At 44.7% G+C, this 18,602-nt stretch overlaps 1 protein-coding gene and 1 long non-coding RNA gene across 7 annotated transcripts in view; one reads left to right on the forward strand and one right to left on the reverse strand.

Annotated features, from left to right (window-relative positions):
• The window catches only part of Adam19 (ADAM metallopeptidase domain 19), a 96,832-nt gene that overhangs the window by 49,503 nt on the left and 28,727 nt on the right, over positions 1–18,602 (forward strand). For 3 of the 6 annotated variants that reach the window (XM_087194909.1, XM_087194908.1, XM_021240603.2), the window contains exons 6-13: positions 1,150–1,342; positions 1,941–2,006; positions 6,434–6,505; positions 10,300–10,466; positions 12,618–12,702; positions 14,039–14,178; positions 16,183–16,360; positions 17,505–17,621. In XM_087194909.1, the coding sequence (XP_087051035.1) occupies positions 1,150–1,342; positions 1,941–2,006; positions 6,434–6,505; positions 10,300–10,466; positions 12,618–12,702; positions 14,039–14,178; positions 16,183–16,360; positions 17,505–17,621 (1,018 nt within the window). The remainder of the gene's footprint in view (positions 1–1,149; positions 1,343–1,940; positions 2,007–6,433; positions 6,506–10,299; positions 10,467–12,617; positions 12,703–14,038; positions 14,179–16,182; positions 16,361–17,504; positions 17,622–18,602) is intronic. The other 3 variants (XM_087194911.1, XM_087194910.1, XM_013078674.3) reach the window with 1 other exon arrangement.
• Positions 11,007–16,376, reverse strand: LOC147822983 (uncharacterized). Its single transcript, XR_015444827.1, has 2 exons — positions 16,238–16,376; positions 11,007–15,179 (listed from the first exon to the last, which is right to left on the reverse strand). It is a non-coding gene; the product is annotated as an uncharacterized LOC147822983 (long non-coding RNA).

An 18,602-nucleotide genomic window follows, 5' to 3' on the forward strand; every position in this document is an offset into this window, starting at 1 on the left:
ACCATGCATGAGAGCTGGTCCTCTGTATCTGTGGATTTACCATCTGCAGATTCAACGAACTATGAATCAAATATTTTTGAAAAATAATTCACAACTGTATTGAACATAACCATTTTCTTTCTTGGCATTATTCCCTAAATGTACAGTAGGACAACTATTTACATAATATTTATAAGATATATTTGGTATTATAAGTAATCTAGAGATGACTGAGTATTCAGGAGGATGTAAGTAGGTTATACGCAAGTTCTGCCTTGTTTTTGTAGGGTATTTGAGCATCTGTGATTTTGATATTCTTGGGTGTTATATAGCCGATACCCTGTGATACTCAGTAGTAGTTGCACTAAGGATAAGGACTGTGTTTAGATTACAGCTGGAACAGGTAAAAGGTGCATGAAAGAATAAAACGAACAAAACACACATCTTTATTCTGAGTTCAATTCTAGTATCTCTAATCAAGGGGGCAGAGTCACACATGCCCATTTGTGGGTGTCCTTTTACCAAACTGCTGTCTTGCAGGGGTAAAGAAGTTAGGACTGGTAGAAATTTCATCAGTAGTGCATCTCTAACTTTGTCTTTCAAGCACAAGTGCACCTGTCTTTCATTTAATAATATGAGGGTTCTGATAAGTTAGTAAATCATTTCCATTTTTAGGGATGGAAAAACTGAGGGTGGGAGTGATTTAAGGCATTTGTTAAGGAGCATGTGGCAATTGAATGTTGTGCTACATCCTGAGCCTACATCTGAGTCTGTAAAGTTTTGGCCTTGTGATTTGTCATCTGCCATGCTTAGTTTTGGAGCCTTTGGAATCCCTGTCCAACCATCCTTTATCAGTGTTAACTCTCCTGGGAACAGTTTTTAAAGACCTTTTTGAGCTTCTCTTGTTTAGGGGTTCTTAACCTGGAGTCTTGTGGTAAGGTTAGGACATCTGAGTGTCCTGCTATTGTGTGCCATGTCTCCTACACACATGCATTCCTCTGGAAAGAAGGTCTGAGATTGCATCAGGCCCTCACAAGAGGATACATAGCCCCGTAATAAAGGGAAGAGCCCATGGTCAAACCAACCAAGCCATTTTACATATGGGCCTAGGAGAGGGACTTTTCCAGGGCCATAATCTCTGACCAATGATTGTATGTCTTCTATTCATAGAGGACTGATTACAGTGAGCAGTAACCTCAGCTACATCATCGAGCCCCTCCCTGACAGCGAGAGCCAACACCTTATTTACAGATCTGAACATCTCAAGCTGCCCCTCGGGAGCTGTGGGATCCATCACCCCTCACTCACCACCAGGGACTGGGCTCTTCAGTTTACACACCAGACCAAGAACCGACCTCGCAGGGTGAGTTTGAAGGCCATCTGGGGAGTAGCTAGCCTAGGCTCGCCACCTCTGCGTGTCTTTACTTTGAGCCCAGGAGTATTTCTAAACTGAAGAAAAATGGCTAAGAAAGAGGAAAGTGCTTTCTTCTTTTATTCTAACTCACTGTTGAGTGTGAGATACTCTCCAAGAAAATAACTTCTCTTGGGGGAAAACACTACATTTAAAATACTTTGAGATGTGGATTTCAGAAACTATAAAGGTGAAAAAAAATGCTCCCTCTGTTGAAATAGCCACTTCCCTACTATGCACAAAATGTTATTTGTTTATACTGAAAATACCAGTATGTGGTCTAAAGGTTATTTGGGAACTTGGTCAGCAGTGTATTCTCTCTGGTCTGCCTGTCCTAGCCCAGCTCAGCTTGCTATTTTTTGAGAATAAAGGGCTGGATCCCATGACCCATGGGTGAGGTGGCTGCAGCCATGAGTGTCTCTAGCACCCACCTACAGAACATGTATGAAGCCCTGCTGCCTACAAACCACTTTCTTTTCTCAGTGGCTTTTGGAAGTGAGTCTGAATCCACCATTTTCTCAGCTCTGATATGTTTATATCTCTTCCTCAGATGAAAAGGGAAGATTTATACTCCATGAAGTATGTGGAGCTTTACCTCGTGGCTGATTATGCAGAGGTAAGGGGAGGTGATGGGTTTTAGCAGAAAAACTCTCTTGTTAGCTACTGTTTCAGACTTCCAACTTCTTTAGGGGAAATGCTGATGCCTTCGTCTTTCTCAGGTTTATCATATAATTTTGACCTTAAATCTGACCCAAGGCTCTTGTTGTCATTTTGTTTTTTATTTTTTTGCTTAATCTTGTTGTCATTTAAAAAAGTCAAAACGGGGCTGGGGATTAGCTCAATGGTTTCGTTTCCTGCTGCGCAAGCTCAAGGACCCGAGTTCGATCCCCAGTACCAAAAAAAAAAAAATTAAAAAGTCAAAAGGGGAAAGAGCACCAAGCGAAGCCTCTTCTAGTCTGATATACTAATCAGATGGAAAACCAGGACGGTTACCTGGACTGACATTGCGCAGATGGGGTCTGAAGACGTTTACAGTTCTGATGTCCTTTGTTTTGGGGGGTCCATAGATTCTCTATAGAAATTTTTAAAATTCTGTTTTACAAAGATAATAAGTATATTCTCCATCATTAGATTTAATACCTTTTTCCACCTGTGAATGGGTTCATTTTTATAACTATATTGGTGCCAAATGAGAAGTCAAGTTTCCCAAAATGGGGTCTCCAGACCAACAGCCTTTTTAGCAGCTGGAAACTTGTGAAAAATGCATATTCATGGGTCCTACCCCAGACAAACTAAATCCTAAACTGCAACAAGACCTGTGGAAGATTCTGATGTCCAGGTGAGTTTGGGAACCATTGACCTGGAGGAATAGCAGGATAGCCTTCAGTTCATACTTCTTCAACTGGATAGGTCTAGGACTTGGTGAATACTCAGCTAGCTCTCTCATTCATTCATTTCACTTAGTCATCCATGATTTCCTGATTTTCTACACGGATCTCAAAAAGCCAGAACCATTGCTGGCAGCATAGAGTTTTCAGTAATGGCACAAAAACTATAGTAGTCCCAAAGTATGACAACCACTAAGATGGTGCCTAGGCGGTATCAGAGTGCAAAGAATGGGAGTCCAGCATGACTAAGGGACCTGGGGGAAGCTTCTCTAAGGTAGTAATGCTGAAGATGAAGCCTGAAAAATGGGTTCCGCCCCCAGAAACCTATGTTGATTTAAATTAGCAGGTGTTACCTCCAGTTCTCACTTTATGTTGTGAGCGACTCAGCCACACAACCAAGCACAGATTCTGCACACTGGACCACCATGATGCGCCGAGCACTTGTGCGCTGCTCACACCTTGTGACCTTGCCTGGGTTTCCTGAGGGCAGGGCTCATTACCACTCCCAGCTGCCTACTTCCCTGTCCAAATGGGCTTACCAGCTCCCCAAAAGGCTTCATGTTAAGGCAGCTGTATGTAGCCCACAATCCCAAAGCATGGGTCCTTGGGCCCGTGGAGGCAGTGCCAGCTGTTGAGAAGTGTGCTGGACTTCAGGCTTGAAGGGCTCCTTTCACCGTTAGCTGTGGGAAGAGGGGGGCCCGTGAGCTGCCTTAAGGACAAAGAGGATTTAAGAAGGCTGAGAAGTGCAAGTGAGGGGCATTCCATGGAGTGTCCTGCTTTTTTTTCCTTTTGCCAGTACCGGGGATCGAACTCAGGACCTTGCACTTGCCAGGCAAGCATGGCGGCACTGAGCTAAATCCCTGGCCCAAGTGTTTTTGCTTTGAGAAAAGTTTAGCTTTTTAATTGATGTTGGTACTGGATTTTCTTCTCTGTGTGTGTGGGGGTGGGGGGTGGGATGGGGGGGTGGGGGTACAGTATTCTCTGATTTTTGTTTCTTTTCCAAAGGCAAGTGTGTATATAGGATGGGGGAAGAATGTGGGGAACAAAAACCAAAGCAAATTTCAAAGCCAGCTGAGGGTCTACACTCCAGCCCCTGCCCTGCAAAACTGCCCTACTAGGAGGGTTGCTAAGATAAAGTGAACTCCTCCAAGTCCAGGGCATTTTTCCATTTAAGTGTTACCCTTAAGATCATCTAAGAATGAGGTCTTTAGTCATGTTTTTTTCTGCCACAGAATCCTTTGAGCAGATAAAAGCCCCTGGGAACCCCAATAGGAGTATAGAAAGCCAGCTGCTTAAAAGAGGGCTGTTTTTTTCTTTACCTTGCACTGTCCCCAGTGGCATCTTGATACAAGATTTGATTGTTGTTTTTTATTTTGTAATGCTGGCTCCAGGGTCTCACACAACCTAGGCGAACGCTGTCGTACTGTGCGGGATGCAGGATTTAAGATGCACTGGCTATGAGTCTGCAGCAGGCACTAAAGCGGGGTGGGGCAGAGGTTGGGATCTGTCGAGCAGGGAAGAGAGCTTCTGCCCAGGGAGCCTCGAGCACTGTGCTGTCACCTGGAGCCACTTCCTGTTGCAGAGAAGGATGCCTTCGGGCCCAGTGGCACAGACATGCCAGCCCCAGGCTCCCTGCAAGGCTGTGACTCAGCCACTGTGGATAAGAAAAGGCCCCCATTTCTCAGGGGCTGGGCCCCCTCAGCTGAAGGCTTTGTGTGATGAATGTGACAGGTTGGAGTGGGGCTGGAAAAGGCCAGGCTGTATTCACAGGCTCAGGAATCAGGCTTGTCCCCACCCCTCACTACCTCTGCCAGGGGCTTCTCGTCCTCTGCAGAGAGAAATACATTCCTGACAATTAACCTGCAGGAGGACAGGAAGACAGCAAAGGGAGGTCTGCACATCTGTGATTTACAGTGTGCCGCTGAGCTAGGACACCCTTCAGCTCTGGGCTCTGAACTCAGAGCAAGGAGTGGAGATTCCCACTGGGAAAGGGAGACACAGTCCGGCTGCCTAGGAGAGTTGTTGTGAGTAAAAATGAGCAAGCAGCACCTCCGTCCCTGGGTCCAGGTGGGAACTCCTGGAGTAGTTCTCCGCATATTCATGTCCTAGGTGAGGGGGAAACCAAGGGGAACAAAGAATAAAGTGTAATATTGGAAGAGGGGACAGGACAGCTGTGAACACAAGCCTGTGATACCGCGTGATGCCAACCGGATGTGGGGTAGCTGGGAAAGGATGGTGGTGTGCCATGCTATACTTTGGTGTCACCCTAGAAAACGTAAGGTTGAAGTATTTTTTTTAGACTTGGGATTTGGAAATTACAGCTCATGACCAAAGCCAGCACACCACATGTTTTTGTAAACAGTTTACTGGAACCCAGCCAAGCCCATTGGTTTTATTGTTGATGGCTGCTTCCAAGTCTCTGAGGCAGAGCTGAGTAGTCATGGCAGAAATAGTGTGGCTCACAAAGCATGAAATATTTATTATATATCTCTTTACAGAAAAGGGTTACTGACTCCTGCTTCAGACTATTTTGGATAACATGATATACTCCTTCAACTGTCGTGGCCTTACTGGGCCAGAATTGGAATGAAAGTAACATACATACTGCGTATCTATGGTAAAGCAAGTATGTACCCGGTCTATGTGACAATGACAGCATACAAGACCTTCCCATTCTTTGCAAATTTAAGTTGCAATTACAGAAAATCTCATCTTTATGTTATGAAGGTTTTCTTCACATTACTGTAGTATTTCCATTACTGTAGCTGAAAAAGATATATCCTTTTGAGGCAGGAATAGTGCATTCATCCTGGTACATCCTCCTTCTGCTATCTGTGGCAGACATTTCTCATCAAGTGCAGCTTTCTTTTCTAGGCTCAATTAGAGATGTCTAATTTCAGTCTTATGTGGACTCAGAATTCCTCCTACTGTGGAAGGCACTGCCTGTTAGTCTGACTGGTGTGCAAGATAAAGCCTATTTGGTAACGTCTGTGGGATATTACCAAAACCCATTGTATGTCATTCATATGGCCTCCTCTTGCAGTTATTTCTTGTTTTCTCAGCAAGATTTCAAAGCCTATTTTAAGTGTGTACTCCTTAAATACAGATAAAGCATCCATCATTACCGTTATTTCTGGTCATCTCACCATTCTGGTCTCCTCACCGTACTGTGCCCTACCTAGTACTAAGCACAATGGCTGCCCCACAGCAGTTGTCCAGCAATGATTTTTCCCAATATTGACTGACCACATGTAAGAGAGCCTTATGAGATCTGTTTGGTGGTGGCTTCATGTTGGGATGATGACCAAGACAAGTTTCAGATTGGTCATTTTCTAAGCCAAAATGGGAGTTTGACAGAGGCCTGGTAACTAAGGACAGGAAAGTTAAGATTTACGTCACGGGTTAGAAGATGATTTCATTCACTACACATGACTTCTGTATGCCCCAGACTGAGCTGGTAGAGATACCAACATGGGTATCACCCAAGTCCTGCTCTCCAGGAACTGTCACTATAGTAGGGAAGACAGTTTCATAAAAATGAATGCTCATAAAAGACAGAAGAAAATAAGAACAAATTCAAAGACAAGTAATGAGGCACAGGAAGGGCCTTGGGAGGGGCACTGAGGTCTCACCTGGTTCTGTTTGTTCCATTTAGTTTCAGAAGAATCGGCGAGACCCGGATGCCACCAAACATAAGCTCATGGAAATTGCCAACTATGTTGATAAGGTGAGACCAGGTGTGTACTTTGTGGGAAAGGTGCCAGGACCTCAGAGGGGTTGGAGGACAGGAGATCACATGTACCTGAGCTGCCTTCTGTTGCATTGGCCACTCAGTTTCTGAAAGGAATGGAAGTGAGCAATGCCGTAGAGGCTCAGTGTGGTCAGAACCACCTCTAAACTATGTGGTCATAGGTAAGTAACTCATCTTCCTTAGGTTTTAATTTTTATTTTTGTTCTCATCTTGCTTTTTTTAAATTTACAAAGTAGAAGTATTGGCCTAAATTGATAACTTTCAAGTTTTTTATTTTTCTGAGGAAATTTTTTAAAAAGATGAAATCCTATTGTAGTGTCTATACAAACATCAGATAGAGAAACAGACTGCTCCAAGCTGATAGAGCACCGTTGTTCTCTGATAGCTTCTCCTCACTTCAGTGCCTTCTAAGGAACCTAGGGCAGGGAAGAGCCCAGGATAAGAATGCATTAAGATTTTCTAAGGTTCCTTCCACGTATAAAGCTCATTGATTCTCTGACTTAGAGGGAATTGAGGTGGGTCAAGATGGGAAAGGTACACAACTTTAATGGGGAGTGGGCTGTTTGGGGCCAATCTGCAAAGCCTCCATCTGTAAAACTGCCCTAGAATTATTTCTTGTCTTTTAGAAAGACGGTGTAACTTTCCCAATTCAGTACCTTTTCGCATCATACACTTGGGAAAGGTCCAAATTTTAAAATGTTGCTAGAACAGGCTGGTCTGGGACATGGAAATTTTTGTATATATGAAAGAAGATATTTGTTATAATATAAAATGCAAAAATAAAAGGTGACCTAGAATGGTAGTAGCTGCTTGACAGGATACTAGAGTATAGTTTTTTTAAAAGTAGCTTTTGATGCGTTTGGGTGTGTTTGGTCCAATCTCATACCTTGTAGAATTTCAGGACATTCATAAAGCTTTAAAAGGTTGACTATGGGCCTTCTAGGGAGTTGTGGATCCCAGGTCTAAATGGGAAGTCTTAAGTTTTGAAACACTAGAGGATAGAGAAGAGGACTTAATATTTCTTTAGGGACTAACAAGCAAATTTGGCAGTACTCTGAGGTCATTAGATGGGAGATTCTCTGAGCCATATTTTTGTTCTGTCCTCACTTCCTCTAGAAATACAGGCCACTGGCAAGTGACAGGAGGAAGTCAAACACTGACATTTCCTGGATGAAAGACCTTTCCGGGACACAGTGGAGTCCTTTCTCTAGCTCCCAGCTCACTTCACAGTAACTTTCAAGTGATCCTGCAACCCAAACACTCAACATCAGGGAAAACAGGGAAAGCTTGCTTCCCTGGGGTATAGAGAGGCAGGTCGCACTGTCCCCATGTGATGTCCGTTGTTCTACAGACCAGGCAGGTTGGGTCCCTCCTGGGTCAACTTCAGCTGGTTTGGTTGATAGAACCAGGGTCACTGATGAAAAATGGAAGGCATGTGTCAATAACTCAAAAAAGAAAGAAAAGAAAAAGGTGGAGGGAGAGAGAGGCAGCTGCAAATCCAGACCTTAGTTGGAGCCCACGCCTGGCCTGCTGGTCCACTGTGAATCCCTTGCCTCTCTCCTGACAGCTGAGGTTAGTCACTCCTGACGAGGTGAACAAAGGCACACCCACCGCTCTGAAGCTTGCTGACCCAGCTACTTGAACTGAGGGACTGTTGAACTAAGACTGGAACGAACTATGCTCATTTGCTGAATCATGAACCCAATCCAAAATATTTTCTGTTAACTGTGAAAAAGCCAAGTTTACTTCCTTAAAAATCTCCCCAGTGAAGCAAATTCAAATTGAAGCCTGAGCCTTTTATTTTCTTTCATGATTGGTACGACACAAAACAAAGCAAAATCAAGTTTTCTTGAGAAATATAATGGATGTTCTGTAGACTCTTCAGTCCATCTTAGGCCACAATTGCGGGGGAAGGCAAGTGGGTGGTCTGGATTTGTACATAACTGCTGTACTTTGGCAGAATAGGATTGTGAGTGGTCTCTGAGGCTATGATCTATGTCTTCACCCTGGCTCCACCATTTCCTGCCTAGACTTTGCTCAGTGCTTCGTACATAGAAAGTGCTTGACAAACATTGATGTCCTGCTTATCATTTTTAGCTGGGGCAGCACCTGTCATTTTCAGAATAAGATAGTCTGTCCTGCTCGTGTGACCACTGTACATATAGGTCACTGGCTCAGTAACATCTAGAGAAGACCCATCAAAGAACCACTTAAAACCACTTTCCAGTAGCTTAGCTTTAAAGCTAAGCAGCTCCTGCTTATATTCCCAGGAGGTGAAAGACTCCATGGCATAACATTAGGTGTAGCCTAGACTGAGAGTCAGCTCTTGGTGATAGAATTTCAGGATCTCTTGATTGGATAGAACCATGAGGATTATTTAAAGCCCTTGGATTTTCATGGAATCCTTAACACAGCCTCAACACTCCAGGGTTGGGGAAGGAGACTCTGTGAGGAAGCATATCTATCTTCTGTGTCATTCATTTTTGATGGTAGAAATTTATTCCCATCTACTTATGTATCATTTATAGTCATTTAATTCCAAAGCAGTTCTAGACACCTTAGAGTTTAAAAAAATCCATGACATAATTTAGTATATGTATACAATGAAATATTATATATTCAGCAACAAAAGGAATGACAAACTGATCAGACTGATACAGGCTACCACATGGAAGATCCTCAAAAACAGCATACTGGGGAGCTGGGGATGTAGCTCAGTGGTGCCTGTGCCTTCCTCAAAAGCACAAGGTCCTGAGTTCGATCTCCAGTACAAAACAAACAAACAGACAAAAGAGTACTAGGTGAGAGAAGCCAGGTGCAAAACCTATGTTGTATGATTCCATTTGTTAAAAAAAAAAGGCAAATCTGTAAAGACAGAAAGTAGAGTAATTCTTACCTGGAATTGGGATAAGAATGGAATGACTATACATGAATGTGAAGAATCTTACTGGCATTGTGAAAATAATCTAAAACTGGAGTGCTACAATGTCTATACATTGGCAAGCCTACTAAAAACATTGGTAAACCACTCAGAATAGGTGGTTTTTAATGTTATGTAAATTATACCTCCATGAAGTTGTTTTGTTTTGTTTTTTAAACAAGAGAGCTTTTTAAGATACATATAGGAAGATAAGGGCTATGTGAGAAATTGATAGAGAAAATCATCCAGCTAGCTAGGCCAAGGAAGGTTGTTATAGAAGATAACAGATCTCAGATCTGAACTTGCTCATGAACAGCACTTGAGGGGCCGGGGACTGAGACAGAGTCTCACTATGTAGTGCAGGCTGGCCTTGAACTCACAGTGATCCTCCTGCCTCAGCTTCTCGAGTGCTGGGATTATAGGTGTGCACCACCATGCTCAGCCATGGCTGGCTTTTTTTTTAAATGCTTTTTTCCCCCTATTTTCTTATGAAATTTATCTTCTTGTCTTGTTTTACCTCTGAACCCAATCCCTACTTGAGGACTGCGAGAAACAACTTTCAGCCTTTCTGCACATGATAGCCCTGTATGTATCTGAACCGATTTTATGACCTGTCTCAGTCCTCCATTCTCTAAGCAAAGATACCGCAGTTCTACCCCCAGAATATTGTGAATCTTTTCCAGAGCGTCACTTTCACCTTCTGAAAAAATGTCAAGAACACCTGTTCCCTCTCCCCTTGGAGCCAGGGCAAAGGAGAGATCTGGTGGCTGTGTTCTGAGTTCTAAGGTTAGGAAGGGATGATAACTCCCATATGGTGTTGATAGAAACCACAGCGTTTTGGTCTTTTCAGTTTTACCGATTCTTGAATATTCGGATTGCTCTCGTGGGCTTGGAAGTATGGACTCATGAGGATAAGTGTCAAGTTTCAGAGAATCCGTACTCCACGCTTATCTCATTTCTTAGTTGGAGGCGAAGGCTGCTCACCAGGAAGAAGCACGACAACGCTCAGTTAATCACGTAAGTAGCCTTTTTCCTGTGTGTGCTGCCTCCACCTTAGCTGAAGGCCTCTGTCTACTGTGTGTGTGCTCAGCATTTGCCTTTCTTGGCCTGGTGAGGTTCGCCGGTTGTACAAGGCCCTCCTGGCTCCTTAGCCCAGGGAACCAAGCCTTTCTCCGCCGTGTGCTCTGGACCCAGCGCACTTCAGAAAATACCATTAAAAATCTCATCAGAATCAGCTGAGCAGCTGAAACGCTTGTGTGTGTGTGTTCAGGCAGTGACAGCTGGGGGGCTGTGGCCGCTTGGTGACAGACTTCATTCTGGTATATGAACTCATCTCCTACCACAGGCACAGGGCAGGGGCTTCCTCAAATCACCCTCCATTCGCTTCCCAGGAGCTCTGCGCTGGGTGCCTGAGGGAGGGAGAGTGGTGGACAGCACAGGAACCATGTGCATGGTGGGAGGCCAGCCCTGGGAGGGACTAGGTTAGGTTTTCCTCAGTCCCAGAGAGAAAATTCTAACTCATAGGGTTGCGATAGTACGAGACAGGGTACCACTAAGGATGATTATTGGCATTTATTAATGTTGGCTTCCAAGGTATTTGAAGGCAGTTACAACAAAAAGCACAGCACAGAGATAATAAACCCTTTCTCACCTGTTCCCTAAATATATCTCAGAGTCGATAATCATTCAAACCCGGGTTGACCCTTGGAGGTGTGTCCAGCCCATGACCCACGGGTTTGGTGTTGCCTCTGTTATAAGAAAACAAATGTAAAAGACAGGAAGTCTTGTTATTTACATACATTAACTATGTTATGTACTTTATGTGGTGCCCAAGGCAATTCCTCTTCACTTGGTGCAGCTCAGGCAAATGAAATGTGTGCAACCCACGGGAACTGCAGGACGCTGTGGGAAATAACTGTCCCCAAAACCCAGGCTCTGAGTGGTTGCTTATGATTGTTCATCCACCCAGGAAGAGTCTTTGGGTACCAAAACTTCTTGTTGTGGTGGTGCTGGGGATGGAACTCAGGGACTTATGTGTTCTAGGTAAGAGCTATACAACTGTGCTACACCCCTGTTCCCCTTGGTTATCAAAACTCTTAGCCTGAATGGGGAAGCATCCTGGTTTAGGCAAAATCTTGAATGTGTGTTTCCAGTAGGACTTCCTCAGAACCACGGCTAAGTTTAATAAGTAATAAGTAGGGCTTTGTAGAAAGTGGTATATATTTTGCATGTTTCTTTGCAGATCGTTTCTCTGAACATAAGTCTGCCTTGAATTCAGCACTTATTTATTACCCATGTTGTGTCAGATTCTATGCTAGTTTCTAGTGATCCTAAAATAAATAAGATAGTCAGACATATCATGGTCTAGATAAGAAAAGCGTGGAGATATATACCACATAACGAATTTCCACAGAAATCCTTTAAGCAGATGACATGTTTGTGGCGTGCACAGAAATACTGGCCTTTCATTTCATCCTTTTTCCTCTATCCTGGATGTATACAGCTGAGGGAGGGACATGTTAAAACTGGGGGACGTAGCTGGCCATTGGCAGATTAGGATCACAACTGCAAAACAAAGGCAGGAACAGCTCATCCTTGCACCCAGCTGCACTTCGTGAGGCTCCCAAGGGGACACAGCTGCTTCCTTGGCCCTGAGGTGACAGGAGAATGAAGCATCAGCCCCACAGCTGCTGCCTAATCTCCCTACCCTGTCCCGAAAGGCCCACACTGAAGAGCCAGGGGCAAGGCTTGGGACCAGGCAGCTGGCGGAAGCAGCATGATTCACTTTGGCATCAGAACCTGTGCCCCCCTTCCCTACCCCTCCCTCTGAGCTTTTTCCTGTGCAGCAGGAATGGCATGGAGCTTGCAAGCTCTGCCGTTTCCTTCCAGGGAATTGGCCACAGGCATATTGTAGGGGAGAGAGAACGTGACCTTTTTCGTGACCTTTTCCACGCTCTCTTTTTCTCTGGAGCAGTGAGGGAGCAGGTGAGAGGAAGTGAGAGGTGTGGTGACCTGAAAGTCAGCCAGTGGCCAAAATACCAGGGCCCCTCCCCCAGGAATGAACTGGAAATGTCAGGGAGGCCAGAGAGCACGTGGTAGCCGCTGGCTTCTGGACCCGGGGAACAGCCTCCCCCAGCCCCGCCCAGTTACCCCTCTTCTCTCCTGCAGGGGCGTGCCCTTCCACGGCACCACCATCGGCCTGGCCTTCCTCAGGACCATGTGCTCTGTGCACCATTCTGGAGGGGTGAGCTCGGTGAGTCCCCGCCACAGGCTCGGCCTGCAGGAGCTACGAAACTGCCTCTCAAGACAGGAGGTCACCTTTGAAAAGAAGGTTCTGATATTTATTATTGCCAAAGAAAAATCCTTGACATCAAGAAGGCCACTTATTTAAAATGAAGTCATTAAGCTCTAAGAAATGGAGGTACCTAGGGGTGAATTTTCATTTACTGTAGTTTATTTTTGATTTTCAAGCTCAGGAGAGCTGTGAAGTGATTTCATGAGTATTGTCTCTAGATCTCTCATATGTTCCAAACCAGGGTCCGGGGAATAGTAAGAGAAGAGAAACTGAAGTGTTTTTATTCCAGGTCCTGCATGGTCAGGGATGTCATTATGAAAGAAGAGCATATCTCAAAGTCATAGGCAATTACCCTGCTTTGGAAATTCTCTCTGACTTAGTGAGAGTATTGTGACTGTTTCTAAGCTGTAAGTGAATATCAGGAAGCCTCCTGGTCATCTGTTTGTCCATCTCTCCATCCATCCTGTATTTATTTATTGACCAAAAAACATAAATGTTAAAACCCTAGGCTCTAGAGTCAGAACTGATAAATTTCAAAGAATATTTATATGACTTTGGATGAGTTAATAGGTGTCTTCAGTTGTAAAATAAGGGCAGTTTCACAGTTTATAATCTTTGGGTAAGAATGGGAATTAAAGGAAATCATGCCGGAAACACACGTATGTGTTTAGTAAATCTCTTTTGGCTGCTTCTGTGGCTTTTGAGACAAGGTCTTGCTATGTTGCCCAGGATGGTCTTGAACTCCTGGGCTCAAGTGATCCGCCCCTCAGGCTGCCCGGTAACTGGGGCTATAGGCACTCACCACTGTGCCTGCTCTGCTTGCTTGTTTATTCCCTATTTCTTTAGCTTCTGCTTTTGACAAGAATCACACATGACGACAGGTGCCGTGTCTGGGATGCATCTGTCATGTGGTGCTCTCAGAAAGTAGTGAGCAAACGTACCCTATGCTTGACCTGTGGCAGTGTCTCCTGTCCATCGCCCTGTGTCTTGAAGAGATACATGTGTTGAGAGGAAGAAGGGGAAAAGCACTTACTGGTCCAGCAATTCATCAGTGGGACAAACATGGTCTGCATCCGTTAAGAACTCAGGATACACTGACTTTTAACAGCCTGACTTCCTAATAATGACAGTGGCTTTGACTTGCTGTAGAAAGCAGCTATGGAGGGCCTGCATTCCCATTGGTAGAGGATACTGTGGAGAGCTGCAGGGCTTGAATTGGAAAAAGACAGATTGTGGGTGAAGGGATGGACAGTGCCGTCCCCTTGACTTTGACCCGAACTCTCTCCCTGAGCAGGACCACTCTGATAATACCATCGGTGTGGCTGCGACTGTGGCCCACGAAATGGGCCACAACTTTGGCATGACCCACGATTCCGAAGGCTGCTGCTTAGCCAGTCCTGCTGATGGTGGGTGCATCATGGCAGCTGCCACTGGGTGAGTCAGTGGGAAGGGTGAGGGTGGGAAGGAGGGAGGCCGGCATGGCCAGTGTGACCCAAATATTCCTTCCAGCGGACTTGAGGAACTTCTTTTGATATGCTGGTAGGGTGTTCAAGAAAATGTGGGTTTTATCACAAAGAAATTGGAAGAGTACCAGCCGGGCGTGGTGGCACATGCCTATAATCCCAGCACTCGGGAGGCTGAGGCAGGAGGATTGCTACAAGTTCAAGACCAGTCCGGGCTACATAGCAAGACCCTGTCTCCAAAAAAGAAATTGGGAAAGCACCAAGAAGGGAAGTGTATGGAAAGAGCAGGTTTCTAGCAGGAAATGCAGTGCTGATGAAACCCCGGATATACTATTCAGCATATATACTGTATATGCTGTTTTAATTTCTGCCTAGGGTCTTTAGCCATAAAATTGAGCTGATCGCATGTGTCATTTTTCCTTCATTAATTTTTGACAAGGACCCATTTTGATCACAACCACAACCCTTGGTGCTTCCATCCCAAAGGAGTTTGTTTAGTGCTGTTACATCCAAGCTTGCTTAAAAAGCTCTGCACACCACACAGTTACTCCCCACGAGGAACAAAGACAAGCCAGCTGCTTCTCCTGATGTCATGAGGGATTTTCTAAACCAAAGCCTTTGAAAAACATTCTGGAGTTTCTCAGGGGACTTATCTCTTAGGGTCTGCCTCAGCGTAGATCACTGGGTTCCTCCAGGACCCGAGTTTCTCCTTGGAAGGCATCATGCTAGGACTTTCTGTCCCTTCACCCAACTCAGTAGGGTCTGTTCGTGCATGCAGAGTACGGTGTCTCAGTGTCTCCCAGAGGAGGTCCTGTTCTCTGGACCTCCCACATCCACGGTTCAGTCATCACTTCTTGGCGGTGACACAGAAAGAATGATGTTGATGTGCAGAATACAGTTCCACCGGTCACGCTGAAGTCCCTGTGAGGTCACAGTTAAGTCCACTCCTTTCTCTGCCAATCCCAGTAGTATCTGTGGACAAATGGTTGAGAGTTATAGTAATTCCTACTCTAACAAATTTTCCTAGTTTAACAGGAAACTCTCCCGTGCTTAGCCTTTAATTGGTTTGGAGTACTGGGAGCAGGGTAACTCCCTCTTTGTAGACCTAACTCATACGACAGTGGTTTCCCCTTCACTGTGGGGACTGTCCGAAGACATTCCAGACACCGGAAACTACAGAGTATTGAAAACCACATATACTATGTTTTTTTCTCCTCATACATATCCATGAGAAAGTTTAATTTGTAAAGCGGGTGTGATTAGACATTAAAAATAATAACTACTAAAGTAAAACAATTATAACAATGTACTATAATAAAAGTTATTGAAAACTTACGAATTATCTCTGGAATTTTCCATTTAACATGGGTAACTAAAACCATGGAAAGCAAAACTGCAGAGAAAAGAGAACTACTGTAGTTTTGGTTCTTTTTCCCAGTAATGAGGGACCGAGAAATCATACTCTCGTGATAAACAACACGTGTTTGTGAGTTGGCTAGTTCAGTTTGGAGTGTGCTCTGCATTCCACAACAAAGAACAAATCATTGGTCCTTGGAGAAATGAAAACCATGGTCTTGGTTTTTGTTGGTCTGGTCCTCTGTAACAAAAGAATATCCATCTGATACTGGCTTTAGGGGAAGTTTGGGCTGGCGCTGAAGCTTGACACCTATTGTAATACATTCATAATCTTTTATTTGCTGCAACTCCTTCAAAGGACAGAAGTTGCTGTTCTTTGCAAATACCTTTACCGTGCAGAGTAAGAAAAATAAAGTACTATGAGATGGTTAATATTTCATGATGAAGGGTGAAAGAATTCCAAGTTAACGCACTGATGAGTGTTCCCCGGGGATGGAACATGCATCTGTGGCGCTGTGAGGATCCAGGTGGGATCAGCTTCACAGAGAGCATGACTAGCGGCTGTTCTGGCTGCTGGATATGCAGACTCTCAGCTATTTCCTCCATTGTCCCCTACCAGCCACCCCTTTCCCAAAGTGTTCAATGGATGCAACAAGAAGGAGCTCGATAGGTACCTGCAGTCAGGAGGTGGAATGTGTCTCTCCAACATGCCGGACACCAGGACGCTTTATGGAGGCCGGTGGTGTGGGAACGGGTTCCTGGAAGATGGAGAAGAGTGTGACTGTGGGGAGGAAGATGTAAGTGTCCCAGTGGTGCTAGCAGGATGGAGGAACTTGCATCGATTTCAAGCACAAGGTCAAAAGAGAATAGGACAAATAAAATTTCCTAGTCACAGGCATTTCCTACACATGACTATCAGAAACCCCACCACGTACAAGATGTGGTCAGTAACCCTTCCAGATGGACTGCTTCTGTAGCCTTTCATAGCTTGTGTTTGGCACTCTTGGCGTTCAAGATCAGGGTGGAGTTCCGGTGAGCATCTGGTCTAGCCAGAAACCACAATCCTGTGGCTCTCTCCCCTCTAGTAGAGTTCAGATGGCCTCCTTGGCCCTGCAGCTGCACTGAACTTGTTTTGGAAGCCACACAGCCAGTTTTATGAGCTTGAGCATGAGCCTTATGAGGATGCTTAAAATAACAAGCTCATGCTGTTTATCCTGGAGAAGATGTGATTGAAAGGGAATAGAGGAAAAAGCTGAAGGGCTGCGAGGAGGAAGGAGCAGAAGTCTTTGTGTATGAGCGCTTTCCTTCCTTTTGATCTTCAAAACCACATAGTGTGACTGTCATTTTTAACAGAAGCATGTTGTTCTGCAAAAAAGCAGAACTGGATTGTTTCATCTTTATTTTTTGAAGGATGAAAATTTGCTAACACATGCACAAAAATTGAGGAAGAATATACGAGTAACACAGAAAATGATGGTGGTGAGAGGGAGGATCCGTGCATGTGGAGAAAACGATTTGGTTTTCTGATTTCTAGTGTATGATATTCTTCTTTTGGCACAAGCATGTAACTTTCAGAATAAAACAAGAGCTATTAAAGATGCTACCACTCTCACCATCGTGATCCTAAAGGGATCAGCCCAGGGCCTTTGGAAAGGAAGGAGTTGTATTAGGAGCAGTGTGAATACTATATTTTGCAAAATAAGTATAAGCATGGGTATATTGGAAAATATGCACATTTGAAAGGCAGATGCCTTTAAATTGTGGTGTCACTAGGGATTGTGCCTATGTGTATTTTCTGTGATAAATTCACATGACCTTGGTAAAGCTGTCAAGACAGGTCTCGGCAAGGAGTTCTGGAAGCAGGGCCCCCAGGGTTTGGAGGGCAGGCTGGGGCTGGGGGGGGTGGTGAAGGCTGTCCCCCGATCTGCTCTACTCCCCCAGAGACTCATGCCCACCCACTGCCCTCAGGAATGCAACAACCCCTGCTGCAATGCCTCCAACTGCACCCTGAAGGAAGGGGCAGAGTGTGCCCACGGTGCCTGCTGCCACCAGTGCAAGGTGAGTGTCCCCTCCCCTGCCTGCAGCTATGACCCAGCAGCTCTGCCATGGGTGACTTCCGGTTCCAACCTCCGTCCGGGGGCAGTGATGGCATTGCAGGTCCAGACACGGGGCTGGGGTGTGGCTCAGTGGTGGAGTGCTGGCCTAGTGCGCTCAAGGCCCCGGTTTCCATCCCTAGCACTGGGGTGGGAGTGGGGGCTGGAGAAAAGAAAAATGAAAGTTTCAGACACTTGGAGTGGGAACAGTCTCTTGAACTTGTTTTCCCCTCTGGGCCTCACTGAGTTAAGATCATCTCAGTGGATGGTGCCTCCTGGGGGGTGGCAAAACATTTTTAAAAACAAGCACACAGAGAGTAGTTTTGATATTACCTGATCTCATAATAATAAGTATCACAAGTTTGATAGACCTGAGTGGACGTCTTAGAAGAAGCCAGGCACTATGCTTAGAAGTATGTATAGGTTGTCTCATTTAAGCCTCACAAAAGCCCATGATGTGATTATCCTCACTTGAAGATGAGAAAGCTGGGCTCATAGAGTATGGGTAACTTACCTAGAATGAAACAGGCAGGAAGAGCCTGGATGCAGCTCTTCCTGTCTCTGGATGGAAGTAGTATCCCTACTACCTATATGGGAGAGAAATTCTTGCTATTAGTGTTAATATAGTACCACAGTCTCTAAGCCACAGTTCTGGAATTCAAGAAGTTCTAAAATCTGAAAAAAAAATGTTTGTATCACATTTAGTGACAAAACATGAACTGAATTGATATGAGGCTAATTGTGGTCTTTTAAAAAAATCACACCTAAAGTGAATATGTATGTGTGTGTGTATATATATATACATATATATATATATAATATATATATTTCATAATGGTTCACTCAGGCCTTGCTGTAAGGTTGTTATACACATGTAATGTGAACATGTAATTATGCACACACATACATGTATAATTGTATGTATACATGTGTTACATACATATCT

The sequence above is a fragment of the Heterocephalus glaber genome, unplaced genomic scaffold (genome assembly GCF_053883595.1).
Source record: "Heterocephalus glaber isolate CG9 unplaced genomic scaffold, H.glaber_assembly_v1.0 deba00001606, whole genome shotgun sequence".
Classification (NCBI taxonomy): domain Eukaryota; kingdom Metazoa; phylum Chordata; class Mammalia; order Rodentia; family Bathyergidae; genus Heterocephalus; species Heterocephalus glaber.